This window comes from Ptychodera flava, chromosome 22 (assembly GCF_041260155.1).
Source record: "Ptychodera flava strain L36383 chromosome 22, AS_Pfla_20210202, whole genome shotgun sequence".
NCBI lineage: Eukaryota > Metazoa > Hemichordata > Enteropneusta > Ptychoderidae > Ptychodera > Ptychodera flava.
In genome coordinates this window covers 24,361,015-24,376,443 of record NC_091949.1, presented here as the reverse complement: position 1 = coordinate 24,376,443, position 15,429 = coordinate 24,361,015, and the positions used below count along the sequence as shown (strand labels likewise).

General features: G+C 36.0%; 1 protein-coding gene across 1 annotated transcript in view; it reads right to left on the bottom strand.

Moving 5' to 3' along the window:
• Positions 1-3,346: 3,346 nt before the first annotated feature.
• The window catches only part of LOC139123015 (phosphatidate cytidylyltransferase 1-like), a 63,807-nt gene continuing 51,724 nt past the window's right edge, over positions 3,347-15,429 (bottom strand). The window contains exons 8-12 of the mRNA XM_070688953.1: positions 10,620-10,667; positions 9,922-10,026; positions 9,379-9,513; positions 8,852-8,955; positions 3,347-8,423 (exon numbers count right to left, since the gene is read on the bottom strand). Of these exons, the coding sequence (XP_070545054.1) occupies positions 8,306-8,423; positions 8,852-8,955; positions 9,379-9,513; positions 9,922-10,026; positions 10,620-10,667 (510 nt within the window). The 3' untranslated portion in view covers positions 3,347-8,305. The remainder of the gene's footprint in view (positions 8,424-8,851; positions 8,956-9,378; positions 9,514-9,921; positions 10,027-10,619; positions 10,668-15,429) is intronic.

Genomic DNA, 15,429 nt, shown 5'->3' with positions numbered 1-15,429 from the left:
TGTCTACTTATTTTTGCCTATATTCAGTTGTATTCATTCACGAATATAGTATTTGATATTTTATCATAACAAACAACACTCTTTGCTACAGCGTTTTCTGGTTCTTGAAGGTTCCATAAATTGTTTTGAGAGAGTGGAGGTGCCACAGCTAAATTGTGTTGAAGAATGAATTATGCAGAGGATGATGCGAGTCATTGATAAAGGAACGAGTCAAGTGTTGAATTTATTACCTGAAATGACACAGTGTTGAAAATTATAACTGTCAATAAACGACAGTACAAAGGTCTAGTCTGAATAGCTTCGTGGAAATATGTCAGAACTTTCCCTCATTCAATATTTTCTTCATCATCGTTTCTTTGTTGTTCGTTTTTGTGAGTTATATTTATACATGTAAGGCTGAAGCTTATAGGCCTAATACTTGATCAGTTGACAACTGATCAATTCATTAAAACCTAATTTTATGACAATGACTTTCTTTCATTATATTTTTGTTGGCATGTCCTGTCATTAAAACTAATGGTAACAAAATCTGTATGTACACTCAGTAGGTAATCCAACCTACTAATTTTCCAAACCTATCATGAAACTTTCATTCATTTTATATGTTTTGCTTGAAATTCTACACAAAACTCACCATATTAGTACAAAGGTCTATCCTGGATTTCGTGGATATGTGTCAGAACTTTCCCCCATTCAATCTTTGCTTCATCATGATGTTGTTTTTTGTGAGTTGTAATTTATACAACCTTTAATCAGTTGAAAAAGGATCAATTCATTAAAACCTAACTTAATGACTTTATATTTGTCGACTTGTCCTGTCATAAAAACTGATGGTAACAAAATCTACATATAGCCTACTCGTACTCAGTGGGTGATCCGACCCACCCATTTTCCAAACTCCTTATCCCGAAACTTCACTCGTTTTACAGGTTTTGATTCTACATAAAACTTACCGTATTTGTGAGATTTATGCATTAAAAAGTAAGACTGTATATTTTAGTTTCCTGAGATACCCTGATATATATAAAGTCATCTAAAAATAGAGACAATAAACCGAATGGGTTTTATCGAACTTGATAGCCTACAACTCATAAGCGTTGTTATAAAAAATAGACGCATATTTCTACTTTTGAGATGAAAGAGTCAGTAAAGTGTTGTATCTCAATTATTTTGGAACATTTTTGAATAGAAAACATGCAATTACCACCATCCGTCATCGTTCGAAAGCGGTTTGGCAGATATGGATGCAAATTATCGGACAGGGCCTCACACTCTCAGCCTTCGATCGACTTTTTAGCCAGGCAACACGGCGGCGCTGCGAGTACCTCTGACGACTATGGGCCGGGTGGTCTATGCTGACTTCCTTCATCACGGTCAAACATGGCCATGGTGCAATGCAATGCTTTACGATAAGCACAGTGTGTGAACTAAATCAGAAAGCAAGTTTGATAGATTGTTTATCAAAGCTATAAAAACGATATCGGCCGACCATTCTCAGGACTCATTTCATTGACAACGAAAGATGTCCATCAAAATGTTATCGGGGCCACAGGTAAGCTTACGCGTGGGTGCAGCGTTGCTTCAAGTTGGATAGTCGATCGAAGGCCCTGGATCGAAGTTTGAGGCCGAACCTCGGACTGACTTGTGTAAACAGTACCGAGGTTCGGCCTTCGGCCTCACACTTTCAATCGACTATCCAAGCAACCGTGACGCTCACCACCTGCACCTGTGATCGATATCAGCTCACTTCACTACAACTAGATTCTAGAAACGCGTACATCCTACGGTACACGCGTACTGCAGTGACATGACCAGTCAGCAAGTTAGAAAATATTTGTGAAAAATGCAAAGATATAATCGTCATTGGATAATAATGCATTTTGTGTCAGAATTTCAAAACTTCAGTAGTCGTATGAAAGCCGACACGCGACGGTAGAACTGCGTATGTATCCCCCCACCGCGGCCCTAGCTAGCTCCGCTGCCCCGTTGAACACCTGACCTCAGCAGGTCACCGGGTCAGTAAACTTGTGATGTTTGGCGCGCAGAATACGAAACTTCCCTCTTGTCCGTCTGCAAATTTATACATTTCCGCGCGTAACCTCTGTTGAGAGTTCGATGACTCCTATGTGGTTATACCACGCCAGGGGGGCGCACACCGATACACTCGTAACATGTCGAGTTTTATACTTTTCGTCGTTAGGCGCAGGTAATTCTTCATTCAAACTGCGAAATATTGATAAACATACAAATTTGCAATATACCTTTGAGGTTAAATCAATCAAGATGTGCCAATTCTAAGCCATTTATTTGTTGTCCTTCTGCACCATAAAAGCACAGAACTGCATAGGGTAAGCGAAGGGGGTCACGTATCAATGGCGTTCGAAAATGGTGTCAGGCAGTAAATGGAAGAGCGTCAGAAGAGCGTCACTCACGCTCTCGACCGACCGAGTAAAAAATACAGAAAAGTGCAATTTCTGCCGAAAATCGAAGAAATTAGCGCATGAAAATATCCTAAATTTAATGACATACAAATTAAGGGTTACCGACTCCAATTTTGTTTTGCAAAAATCGCGTAAATTAACCATTTACCACAGGAACCTCCAACGGGGGTGCCGACGACTGACGGAATAAATAGAATTTCATCTCTCTCGCGAGACTGAAACGGGAGTTTAAAGAATCGCATTTTTAGTCAAATTTCGGGATTTTTATCACACAATTTGTATACCACCATATTCCTGAAATCATAGAGAACCTGGAGCCCCAAAACCACGCCGTTCTTCGACCTATAGCGAGAATGGGGCAAAAGAAGAAACGAGATTACAATCGTGCACTGGCAAAAGATTTTACTATATAGGAGTAAATAAACATGAAAATTACCCCCTAGAATGATGATGAATTGTAATATGGCATGATGTGAATCCTGTGTTTAATTTTTACACCGAAACAGCAAAAATGCATTTAAGCGTAGTATGCGCCTCGGAAGTGAAACACTTGCACTTCTGCTCAAACTTTCCGCGATGAAACTTTCAACCCTCCTTTTACCAAATCAAAAAATAAAAATAGAGGTCACCGAACAAAAGCAGGAAACAAGCTGCCTAACAATGATCAACTGAAATCCAAAATGGCCGCCATTCCTGTGTTAACCTTATGGAGAAAGATAAAATTTTCGACTTTCGAAAAACCTAAGATGGTGAAAAGTTTTCTTACATCAAGAGCTTTAAAATGAACCCCCACAAGTGGTAGATCAGAAAAGAATTTAAAAATTGAGATCCCGAATAGCTGTCCCTGAGGACAATAGAAGTTGGAACAAGAGAAAAGTGAACAGTGTTTTCATTCATCAATCAGGTTGGCTAAACGATCACTAATAATTTTTATTTCTATTTTGATCAAAATATACAAATCAAACTACAGTATACAGAGGAGTTTGTTAAATAAGAAAGAAAATATCATTGATATTATCGTTATTAGAGTAAAATGCGAAAATTTCAAACAATAAAACAATAAATAAGAATATTTCATTTTCTGAGCAAAGATAATTAAAAGCTACAGTCTCAGGAGTGGTAGATGTTCTCAAAATATCAACAAAATCTACGTGCCATACAATTTTCTTTTGGAGTCTCTATACTAGAATATATTATTACTTGAGTACTCAGTAATGGTTTTGCCAGTGATGGCTTGTTTAGGGTATACAAATGAACTATATAATGTGAAGAAATATTTTTTTTGAAATCTAGGTACTCTAAGTAACACAGAGATGACCACACATCATGAGGTCCACCATGTGGTAAGTATTTCAGGCTGAGAAATACTGATCAGTGATACTTGTACAATATGGAGTGATTTAAAATATATTTCTTGTTCAAAATTTCACCATAAAACACGTGATAAGATGTCACAACACTCCAAGATGCATAATAATGTTCAAGATATATTTGTGTTGGTCTCGATTGGGGCTGTTTACCAGTTTTGAAATTTTTAAGTCTTTTATCCATTTCAAGCAAATCGAGCGATTACAGAAATTTGATACATATCGCAGTTGCTTGGCTTCAATTTGAACCACACTCGTGAGGTCAAGGTTTTCAATTTCTCACTGAAAGCTGAAGTGATATCTAGTTTGAGCAGGCTATTCGAACATACCATGATACTAGACACCACAGTCTACCAAACACACCTTTGGTCTCTCAAATATTTACTTTGAGCTAAATTTCATATCATACTCAACCGGATGTCCATATAGGAACAAATAACAACGCAAAAATTTGAAGTGGCATGGTGTGTACAAGTCTGGAGACCATCCTTGTGACAGGTGTAGTAAAAATTTGCATTACGCCCAATATTGCTATTTTTTCCCTTCATATGTTTACAGTAACATTGCATACACATGCATGTAATTAATGCCATCTCATAATGAGGAGATGTAATTAAAATACTGACCGTAATTTACATTGTCAATTTGCAGCATCGTATACGGTATATGAGCAGCATGGAAATTCTTGTCTTTGATGAGACAGTACATGTCTGATACAATATTTATTCCTGGCACACATAAATAATTACTTAAACTTCTGCATAAATAGCACGCTTGACTCCACTGATGAATATCTGCAGCTGTCATGGCCTGTTAACCTGGTTTACATATGACCTGATACGACCTTTCCACTGAGGTCAATTATTTACCCATAATGCAACGATCACACAGGAAATACAATACTGTCGGATTACTATGTTCAAAATGGCTGCAAGAAATGCGGATTTGCTGAGCCAGAGTTGAACTCGGCCTCACAGGTACCTGAAAATGTGACAAAAAATTGTGTAGGAAGATATATTTCAGTTGCGCTTGGTTATCTATTGGAGCAACGACTGACTCAATCATTTCACGTTCAAAAAAAATGAGGATTAAATAAAGTGAAATTAAATGAAAAGTAAAAACAAATTTACTGACAAGTAAGAAGTACAAAAATTCATCAAAAAAACATACACTGTTTGCATTTTACTGTGATCTGTAGGTATCTTCAATATCATCAAAAAGAAGGACGCTTACGAAGACTAAGAAATGTGACTTAAACAAAAATATCCTTTACACAAGGGTGCAGCTGTGCATATTACCGATTCCCATATATCATACTGATTCAAATTTTTACAATTTTTTTCATGTACATAATCACTAAATACATTATTATTACTGCTATAAAAATATTGCACCATCTCTGCCATGAACCACAACATGCAGAGCCTTATCACTATTAGATAATTTTTTTCATATTGGAAATAGCAGGAACATCTAAAATAAAAATAAAAATGTTTGTAATATGAGTATTCTACCTGTATACTTGATATTTTTTCCCAAAGTGGAAATGAACACTACATTAAAAGAACGGTAAAAATTGTTTGATTAAAGCTACACATAATCTGAAACTACAATTATCACTTTTTGCATTGAATAAATATAGCCACCCAATACCTTGAGATTTTCCTCTGAGATTTGCCAAAGATTAACTATAGAGGGCGACCTTTCCAAAGACTGGTTGTGGTGTAATGGCATCCTATACAGGGGACTACTTTGTTGGAAATATCTATCTATGCGAACAAGTTATAAACTTTGCTGTGGCAGGACTTCACAGTCATAAAATTTATCTTTTGCATTATTTTAATTCAGGACGATAGTTAGAGTACATTGCACATGGGGTTTGCTAGTTATTGCGCATGTGTTCTTTTGCCGAGAAATCAGACAGTGAATGAAGCAGACAATGTTACCAAGGTTCTTATAAAACATTTGCATAAGTTCTTACAGTTAAATAAAAATCTTTGCCTCAGTTTAAGGACCTCTGATTCCATGCAGCATAAAATGCAGCATTTCATTTACACCTCCGAGTGGCAAAAGGTGTGACATATCAGATTCTCTCTGTTGAACACTTTGGTCATCTTTGAACAGTGCCATAATAACAGATTTAAATGATAAAATCATACTGTTTTGAAAAGCTTGTTACTTACGAGAATTTTGTAGTTTGTAATTTCTTGGAACTAATGTCAAGCAACCAATGAAAAAACTGACAATTTGTGGTTTTATAAATTCGCAATCAATTAATTAATTCAGCATGATTACTCATGGCTCAGCCAGTAAATTTAAAGATTCACAGTTGTTGCTTTCAATCAACTCTTCACTGTCCATTTCACATTTCTATCAATAAAGTCAGATGTCCTGTATATGAGTACAAAGTTACATTTCTGACCACCTGACAAGCTTTCAAAACATTCTTAGTTATGAAACTGAATCCTGAAATTTGCAGACTTATAATCAACCGAGGTGACATAAAATGCAGTTGTACTGAAATGATGATTATAGAATTTACGTGGGAGCTAGCAGTTATTACCTTCGGCTCAAAGGCTTGACAGTTCAAGTTTTTCTTTCATCATCAAGATCGATGGCTTTTGAAAACAAAGACACCCCTGATCTATTCCGCACATTGTGCATTATTTACAGGAATGGATGCTGAATGCAACACTGCAGCTTACTGGTAGTTTACAAGCAGGAACTTCCAATCAGAATTCTGATCTCTCAGGGATTCAAATTCATGCATTTAAAAAGACAATGGATGCTAAATGTCACAGTTCAGCTCATTGGCTGCTTGATATCCATAACTTCCAATAAGAATCCTGCTCCCATGGGAGGTATTTATGCAAATGAAAGAGAATCACAAACATAACATTACAGCAATCTCAGAACTGACGAAGTGATTTAAAAAATTAATACCTAAAAACTATCACCAAAAAGATACTATAACTAAAATACCTTCATCTATAGAGACAGATTTGCATTGAAAAGGCTATAATACAATCCAAGAAAAGACTTCACCATGGAAAGAAATTTTTGCATGCATGACCTTTGAACCTGCATTATTCTATTTCCACATTAATACTTTCATATTTTTACCGCATGACATGCTGCTGAAAGTTAAACCAAGCGTCTGTTTATTTGAGTTCAAAGGTCAAGAAAGTTGAAAGGTCAAGCAATATTATCATTCACCGGTGCTATTGGGATTTCTTTGCCATAAAAATAACTGCTCGGTATGTCATGGCAACAGATCTTTGATAAATATTGAACTCAAAAATAAAATGAGAATACACCAAGTTGTTTAATAATCTGAAATTCATTTTTGCCCATTCACAATCACAGCCAAGGTCACCTCAGCTTCAGAGATATCCACCACACACATAGAAAACATTTTACAATATAGTCTTATTTGAAATTGTTTTGTTGCGGGAAGAATGGTTCACCATTTTACGAACTCCTTCCCCTAATTCTCTGCAATGGGCCAGCCCTGCATCATGGACAATGTCTGGGTCAAAACCAAGGTGTTGCTCGAAAGAGTTGGAGCACAGGAAAAGAGAAAGAAAAGTACAGATGAAATTTTTACACCGATGGAAGTAAGTATTTCTTGTAAAATAGGACTGGCTATTTTTGAACAATCTCTCTAAACATATTAAAGTTATATTTTAATGTATTCCTGAAAAAGTTTGAGACAGTGGTGCTGTACACACTTCACAGATGCTAACAAAAGTTTCAAGTCTGTGAAAATCTGATTTGAAAACAAAAGACACAACTGCAATGTTTTATAGGTTACACGAAGACATATCAGAGCTGAAATTCTAGACACATACAATGAATGTTGTCACTTGATTCAAAGAAATCTTCATATGAGGTATGTTGTAATATAATATTGAAATTTTTTAAATAGATGATCATTTCACTTAAAATCTTGATTCCTATGATGTGAAATAGTGACACATTTTCTGCGACCAGGATAAATTTCTGGGAAACAAACTTTGCAATAATTAAGAATTTGATCGCCAAATTAACCTACTTATGTCAAATAAAGTCTGATACGATCTTTTACGATCAAATCTACATTCCCACTGTCTTTAAAATTAACAGATGATACCATGATGGTTGACAACATTTTCATTATTTTTGTTTCAGAAAACAAGCATATCTTCCTTAGTCTCCTCCTGAAGTAGGTGGAATATAATATCTTGTGTGCAATATACAATGTTAACGTTGAAAAATGCATTCGGATTAGAATTTTTCAACAAAAGCACTGGAAATTACACACACACAAGCTGAGTTGAAAAATTATACACGATGTAGGTCAACATGATTTTGGGAATGGCAAAAAAAAAGGAAATAAATGTATTCTACAGATTAAAAATGACAGAAAGTTCATCACGCGTTACAGCTATTGCAGCTTTTAAAAAATGAAAGTGCCAGAAATTTGTCCAGTTTGATTGAGTTTTCATTCTCAGCAGTCTACATGTTGAGGAGCCCCTTCTTGACAAGGTGGTCCTTCAACTTTTCAAAGATGTGCAATTGTTGCTCTGGAGACATCGCTACGACTTGCTGTAAGAGTTTGGCTGGGCTGGCTGTCCTGTAGAGACAAAGAAAAACAAAGATGAATTGGTTGATATATCATATTTTGTTTTTTAATTTTCATTCCGTATATTGCTTCTCGTGATCAACAATTGAGATTTCTGACATTTAAACAGTGTCAAGACTTGGTTCAAGAGTGAACGCAAACCAAAAGCAGCCAAATTGACTACAAAGTGAATTATTCAAATCAGAGCTGAGTCTTTAAACATCGTCAAACAATCAACCACAGCATAATCTTGTAGACGACTGATGATACGGTGGCTGGATATTGTCCACATTTCTGAACACGATTGCTCATTTTGTACTTATGAACAAGACAGCGGTACACTCAACATCTCTGCAGACTTGAGCAAACCGAGATGAATCAGTACAAGCTGAAAAGCAAAAGTTACAGAAACAATGTACAATTTTGGCTGATTTTTTTACCTGATAAAGCTGCTTAGGTAGACGTGGAGGAAAGAAGCCATTAGGTACTGACAATCAAACCTGTCCATGATTCCTCCGTGTCCGGGTAGGACATCACCAAAATCCTGTTAAAGTGAAATAACAAAAATAAGTTGAACTCAGAATTTCAGAAACACAAGCATCGAGCTTTCAAACAGAGGAACAGTTACACATAAAACATTATATTCAATGAGTATGTCATTTATTATGATTTTGGTAATTTTTGTGAGTTTTATTTTAAAAACAACCTTTCATAGAGATGAATGTTTGACTTGTTTTCAAGTCTAGATTATTTTCTAGAAATGTTAACTTACACATGTATCTTCTTGTAATTGTTTAAGGTTTGTACTGTGTAATTAAGATAAACACTTTTAAAGTTCATTTTCCACTTTAATGGTGACAGCAAAGTTAGATGTACCCATGTTCAACTGTAATAGAGGAAACTTCTATAGTCCACATTTCCCAGTGGGGCAATATTTTATAGTGCGCCCTCTACGGTCAAGACTTACTTTTATTTTAAAAGCTCTTTTGAATCCACTGGCAAAGAATCCACCGAATGGACTGACAAGGGATGCAAAGCTGGCTAACGCAAAGGAGTGGATTTGAATTGGATATATCCATATTGTCTTCTTGTAGATGCCAACCTGTGTCAGGATACATAATGATGAGTCAGTGAAAAGATTTTGGGGTGTAAGTCCCCCGTGTTGAATTACACTAAAAATTATTAATGACCCTCAATATACAATTCCTTTTCTGTCTATTGAAAGAAGAAAAAACTTCTTTTGTGTATCATGCTTTGCTATTTTCTCCATCACTGTTCCATAGTTCCATTATCAATTTGCAAAATTTTACCGGTGACATTAATTTGAAATTTTTGACGAGGCTTTTGGAAATTATTCATACAGGAATAGTTGAAGCCACGTTATGATTGAAACTGCAAAAAACAAAATCATGTGTGAAATGATCCAACAACCACAAGCTGCAGTAATGAACATGTATGCTGAGACAAATTTTGTCTGAATTTGTGTCAGATATGGTTGAGGTTCACTTACCAAAGCTAATATTCCTTGGAATACCATTGGTAGCTTGTACTCTTGAAGTTCAAACGTTGACGACGGTTCACAGTCCATGGTGAATCGGCCAACTTCAATGTCATACTGAAATCAAGAAGCGAAGGAAGAAATCAGAAACCAATCCGTGCAACAAAAACCAATTATGGTCAAGTTAACAGCAACTATAACTATCTACAGTGTATTTTGAAAATCACATTATTGAAGTTAGTTGTGTTTTTGTTTCAAATTTGAAACCAAAGCAATGCTTTCAATAGTTTTCCTATGCATGTCAATTCAACTACAGTTTCTAGGTTTTTGGCGTGGATAGAAGACAACTGATAATCTTACAAATACTGAACAAAAATTATAATTCACATTACACATGTTGTCTCAACAAGTAGAATATTGAAACATGTACAAAAGGATCAGACCAAGAAGTTACAACTGATGAAAACACAGAACAAAACAAATGAAGAGCTACTCAGAAATTACAGTCCCTGGGTTTTAGAATTACAAAGCAACCAATGAGGTTTAGTTCTTTAAACAGCATTCACTGCGTCAGAGTCTTTTTGTCTTCCAGAAGGTATTTCATATATAGGATATGTAACAAGAATGGACAATTCAATTCAACATGATTGATGTATGAGGACGTAGCTCCATCTAAAATGAAATACTAATGAGATGAAACAGGTACTTACTTCTGCTGGACACGTGAAATGCTTGTATGGTGCCAGGATATATGCTAACTGTTAAAAAAATAATGGTTGCAGGGGTTTCATTAAGTTTTGAAGTAGGGGGCCAGAATGAAAGAGTAGGCGGCTGGCAGCTGCCATGACCACAAAGCGGTTGTTATGGGGGGGTGTTCCCCTCCCGGCCGAAGGCCGGAAACCCTGAAAAATGAGTTAAAATTCACTTTTTACAGCTCACAGTCACTTGAATTTCTAGTATTTTCAGGAGAATTGTCAGCAGTGTTCCAGGGCAATTCGTGTTCACATCATAAAAGCCATTTTCCTCGGAGATTAGGCCTAAATATGATAATTCATAATTAAAATAGTGTCAATGACACTGTCCTCCCATTTTGCAGCCATACTGAATACTAGTACACATGTGACATTGCATTCTTACAGGTTGACTAAGAAAATTCCGTTGCAAGTCCAAATTAATCTTATACCCCAGCAATATGAAATACTCCATCTCATAATGACTTTTACACGTCTGACAGAAAACAACCCTAGGATCAAGACTATCATGTTTTACAGCAATCCAACAAATACTTTGGGAGAAATTGATTTTTTGACAAAAATGGGAAAAATTGCCCCAAAATACAAATATGAAAATTTCACCACAATTTGAACAAATCTGACAAAGGTCAACCCTAGGATCATACACACAAGTTTTCAAGGCAGTGGAATGAGTGCTTTCAGAAAATATTTTTTGACAAAAAACAGGAAAATCGCCCAAAAAATACAACTTTCAAAATTATACCACAATTTGAAGAAATGTAACTTAAGTCATTATAAAGAGCTGCATACCAAGTTCAAACCAAATCTGACCAGTGGTTACAAAGTTTTAGCAATTTGAAGGATTTTTCCTTTTTTTCCCCTTCATTTGCATATTTTTGACTTTGACATGTTTATTTCAACAAATTCACATCTCCACCCCTCGATGCACCTGTCCACCAATACTAAGATGGTAGGTGCTGCGATTTAGGAGTTTTTAATGTTGACAGACATACATCCGCACATAATAACTAACATACATACATACATACATACAGACCATAGACCCTCCAAAAAACGCGGGTCTACAGACAGACAGACAGACAGACAGACAAACAGATAGACATGCATACATGCATACATTTATTTTTACAGCTTTTAACCTCCAACAGCCGACCAACTTGTCAATATTAGCTTGATCAACTTGATACTACTGCTTATAATAATATAAATGAGAGTTAATTACATTCTAATTAAAGTAAACAAGACTTGCTTATCAACATTTACGTCATAAAAAAACAGCATATCTGTCAGGTTATAAAGAATCTTCAGCTGGTTATCTTTATCAGTATTTCATCCTATTAACCAAGCACATTTTAACTTTCAAATTAACATTGCAAGTAAGTTCTGTTGAATAAGTTGAGCCTGTAGGTACTCAGAGAAAGCACACAGAAGAGACAAATGTTTGCAACTTAAGAAGTTCAAGGTCATCAAAAGCATTATAAGGAATCATGTAACACTTTCATTGCACTGTTTACACAGATTGCATAATTGCTATAAATAGCACATGAGGAATCTTACAGTCCAGCTTTACCATAAAAACCCTATCACTTTGACCACTCTTTTAATTGATCACTCTATTTTTTTCCTCAAAAAGTAATTTTATTTTATCCTTACCAAGTAAACCATAAATGGAAATTGGAACTTTCTCTATCTCTATTAATTGACCAACCTATCATGACAAACTATTATGAGCAATTTCTTTTAAATAACATTCAGAGCACAATATATGACGGTTCAGAATATGTCAAAGTTGGGATTCAGGAAAGTTGCCTTTACACGTTTTAATCCTCCAAGATGGTAAGCATTTCACCATGAACTCAAAAAAGTTGAACATTCTAATAATTCTACACTAAAATTATTTTGGCTTTGTTGATATCCTCATTAATTCAATTATTTAAAATCATATTAATTATTTTTTTCTGGGTGAATTGATAGGGTTTATACAGTACAAGAGTTACATACGATGTAAGTCAAATTCAGTTAAAACATCAATTACCGTCTAACATTACATCATTCCTATAAATAGCACCTCAGCCTGGAACAGCACAATCATAATCTGCTCATTCACACAGGCAGTACTTGACTTTGAATGAATGACCTACTACATTTCACCTATGTACCAAATTTGAAAGCATGACAAAAAGTACCACGAAATTTGCAAAGTTCAGCTTGAGTTCACTGAGTCATCTTCAGGTCACTCCTAGGAGCCTTCACACCCAATTAGAAAGTAATGGCATACACAGTTTCAAAGAAGATTTTTTTAACCAAAAATGGCAAAATTGCCCAAAAAATACAAATATGCAAATTGTGCCATAATTTTGATGAATTCTATTTTGAGTTTTCACAAGGTACCTGCATGCCAAATTTTAAAGCGATCCAACCATTGGTTTAAGAGGAAAAGATTTCTTACTAAAATGGCAAAAAAAGAAAAAAAAAATCATTAAAAATAGAAAGCATCAAATATTGACATCAAATCTATATGTTTAAATGAGTTGGGCCCAAGGTACCTAAAACCCAAATATGACAATGATCAGATGAGTAGTTCCTGAGTTATTTTTGACCATTTTCGCTTTTTTTCTACCTCATTAGCATATCTATGGGCCTAAAAAGTTCATTTTAACAACGGCACATCTACAACATATATGGCATCACTACACCAAAAATCAGCTCAATACGTGCAGCGGTTTTTGAGTTTTTGAGTTGGACGGACAGACATCCATACATACATACATACAGACAGACATCTCACATACAGACTTTTTTCAACCATATAACCTCCCATTGCCATATATGTATGGCAAATGGGAAGTAAAAATGATAAAATGTGGTAACGTTGACGATATTTTGAACAAAGAAAACTGAAGTCCTAGAACCTAAGAACCTCTATGCTTTTAGGAGGTAAACTACAATAATTCACTATTATTAATAATATAAATTTGATATTGTAGATGATATTATACAGTGTTACATCTTGACAGGGGATAGGGGATTTTCCCTCTGTTCAAATGTTGGCACCACAATTAATTTGTCAAGGGGGACCACTCCCCCCAATGAAATGGTACCAGTCACACCTTAGAGGTACAAGTAGAACACATGAACTGGTGAAATCCCCCGAAATTTTCTGGTAAAGGGGGAAAATCCCCCTTGTTGATGCCATCCTGGATGAAACACTGATATTTTAAGCACAGTAGGGGCCTAAATGAGAAACTTTTTCATTAATGTATAATGTTATGCTTAAAATTAAGAACCCTGATGTTTGGTATGGAAATCTGTAGATGAAGAACTTTTATACCACTGGGGAGGTAAAAAGGGTAATTTATTTATCAATAATGATAAAATGACAATCATTACCATATTTTGCAAATAGAAACGAAGACCCTCAAGGTTATTTGACTATATGGGTATGCAAAGTAAGAACCTTTATATAGGATATGAAAAGTTGTACGTTCAGAAGCTCACATTTGCAATTTGATTTAACTGGCTTTTGAAGTGACCTTCTGATCGTATTTTAATCACTCTGGGCGACATTCTTATTGGCGTTGATAGACCGAAAAGCAGTACATATCATACGTCCAGCTGGTTATATACCTTCACATAATACGCCTACCGCAGCTGCAGTGCAACGCACGTCGGCTTACTATAATTCGAACTGTAATCGGGAAGTTTTTTAGTGAGAAAAAAATCAGGTCATTGCCTTCGAAAACAGTTTAAATCCACGTAATTATCCGTCTCCTGTTTCCTGGTGCACTTCAAAACCAAAGATCGTACAGAGAAGCTTGATCTTGCGATCGCTTCCGTCTTCATTTGTTCATCGACCATTTTGAATTGAGCTAATGACGGCTGGCAGGTGTTGTACGCATGTTTTAATTGGCGTATATATAGGTAACCACATAGGAATTGGCAATTCAAGTAGCCAATAGAATCGTCCTTTGCAATTCCGATTTTTATTGAGGCAGTATACGAAAGACCGCGTGCTACATCGTAGAACAACTGTACAAGGCGATCGTAGTAGTCGCTGGTCTTCTAAATTTATGTCACCATAAAAGCCGTTGAAAAGTTTGATTACACAGCTTGAGAAACTTGTCCGTATCATTTCAGAAGGTAAAAAATATTTTAGCTATGAAAGAGTTCAAATTTTCCGAAAAAGTAGCCGGTGAAATTTTGTGAGCAACCGGTCAATTTTGCAGGCTGCCGGCTCTTAATGAAACCCCTGGGTTGGAAATGTCCATGGACAACTTATTGAATCATTAGCGATGAGCTTTCCAAAATAAACTGATCTATATTATATTCTATTGAAAGCAAGCAAAAAAAGGAACACTGTTGATCTCCGGTACATGTGTATGCTATATGAGGAAAAGGGACTGAATTTTCATTAAAACTGGAACAGTATACACATATTGACTGGCTATGAGGGCAACAGCATACGTCTGTACCCCGAGGGACTGTGAGTCACCCCCAAAAACAGACTGTTTCCCGAGGCCGTAGGCCGAGGGAAACAGTCTGTTTTTGGGGGTGACTCACAGGCCCGAGGGGTTAAAGACGTATGCTGTTGCCCTCATGCCAGTCAATATGTGTTTTGTAACACACCTCATCCGTAGCCATGCATAAGAACGTACTATACACAAAACTTGTCGCATGTAGGTCTATGATGTAATATGTTGCCATTGTTGGAGTGGTTCAGTAAGAAAAAGTTTTTCCTAAAAAGATCGCAATACTTCTGCAAAAC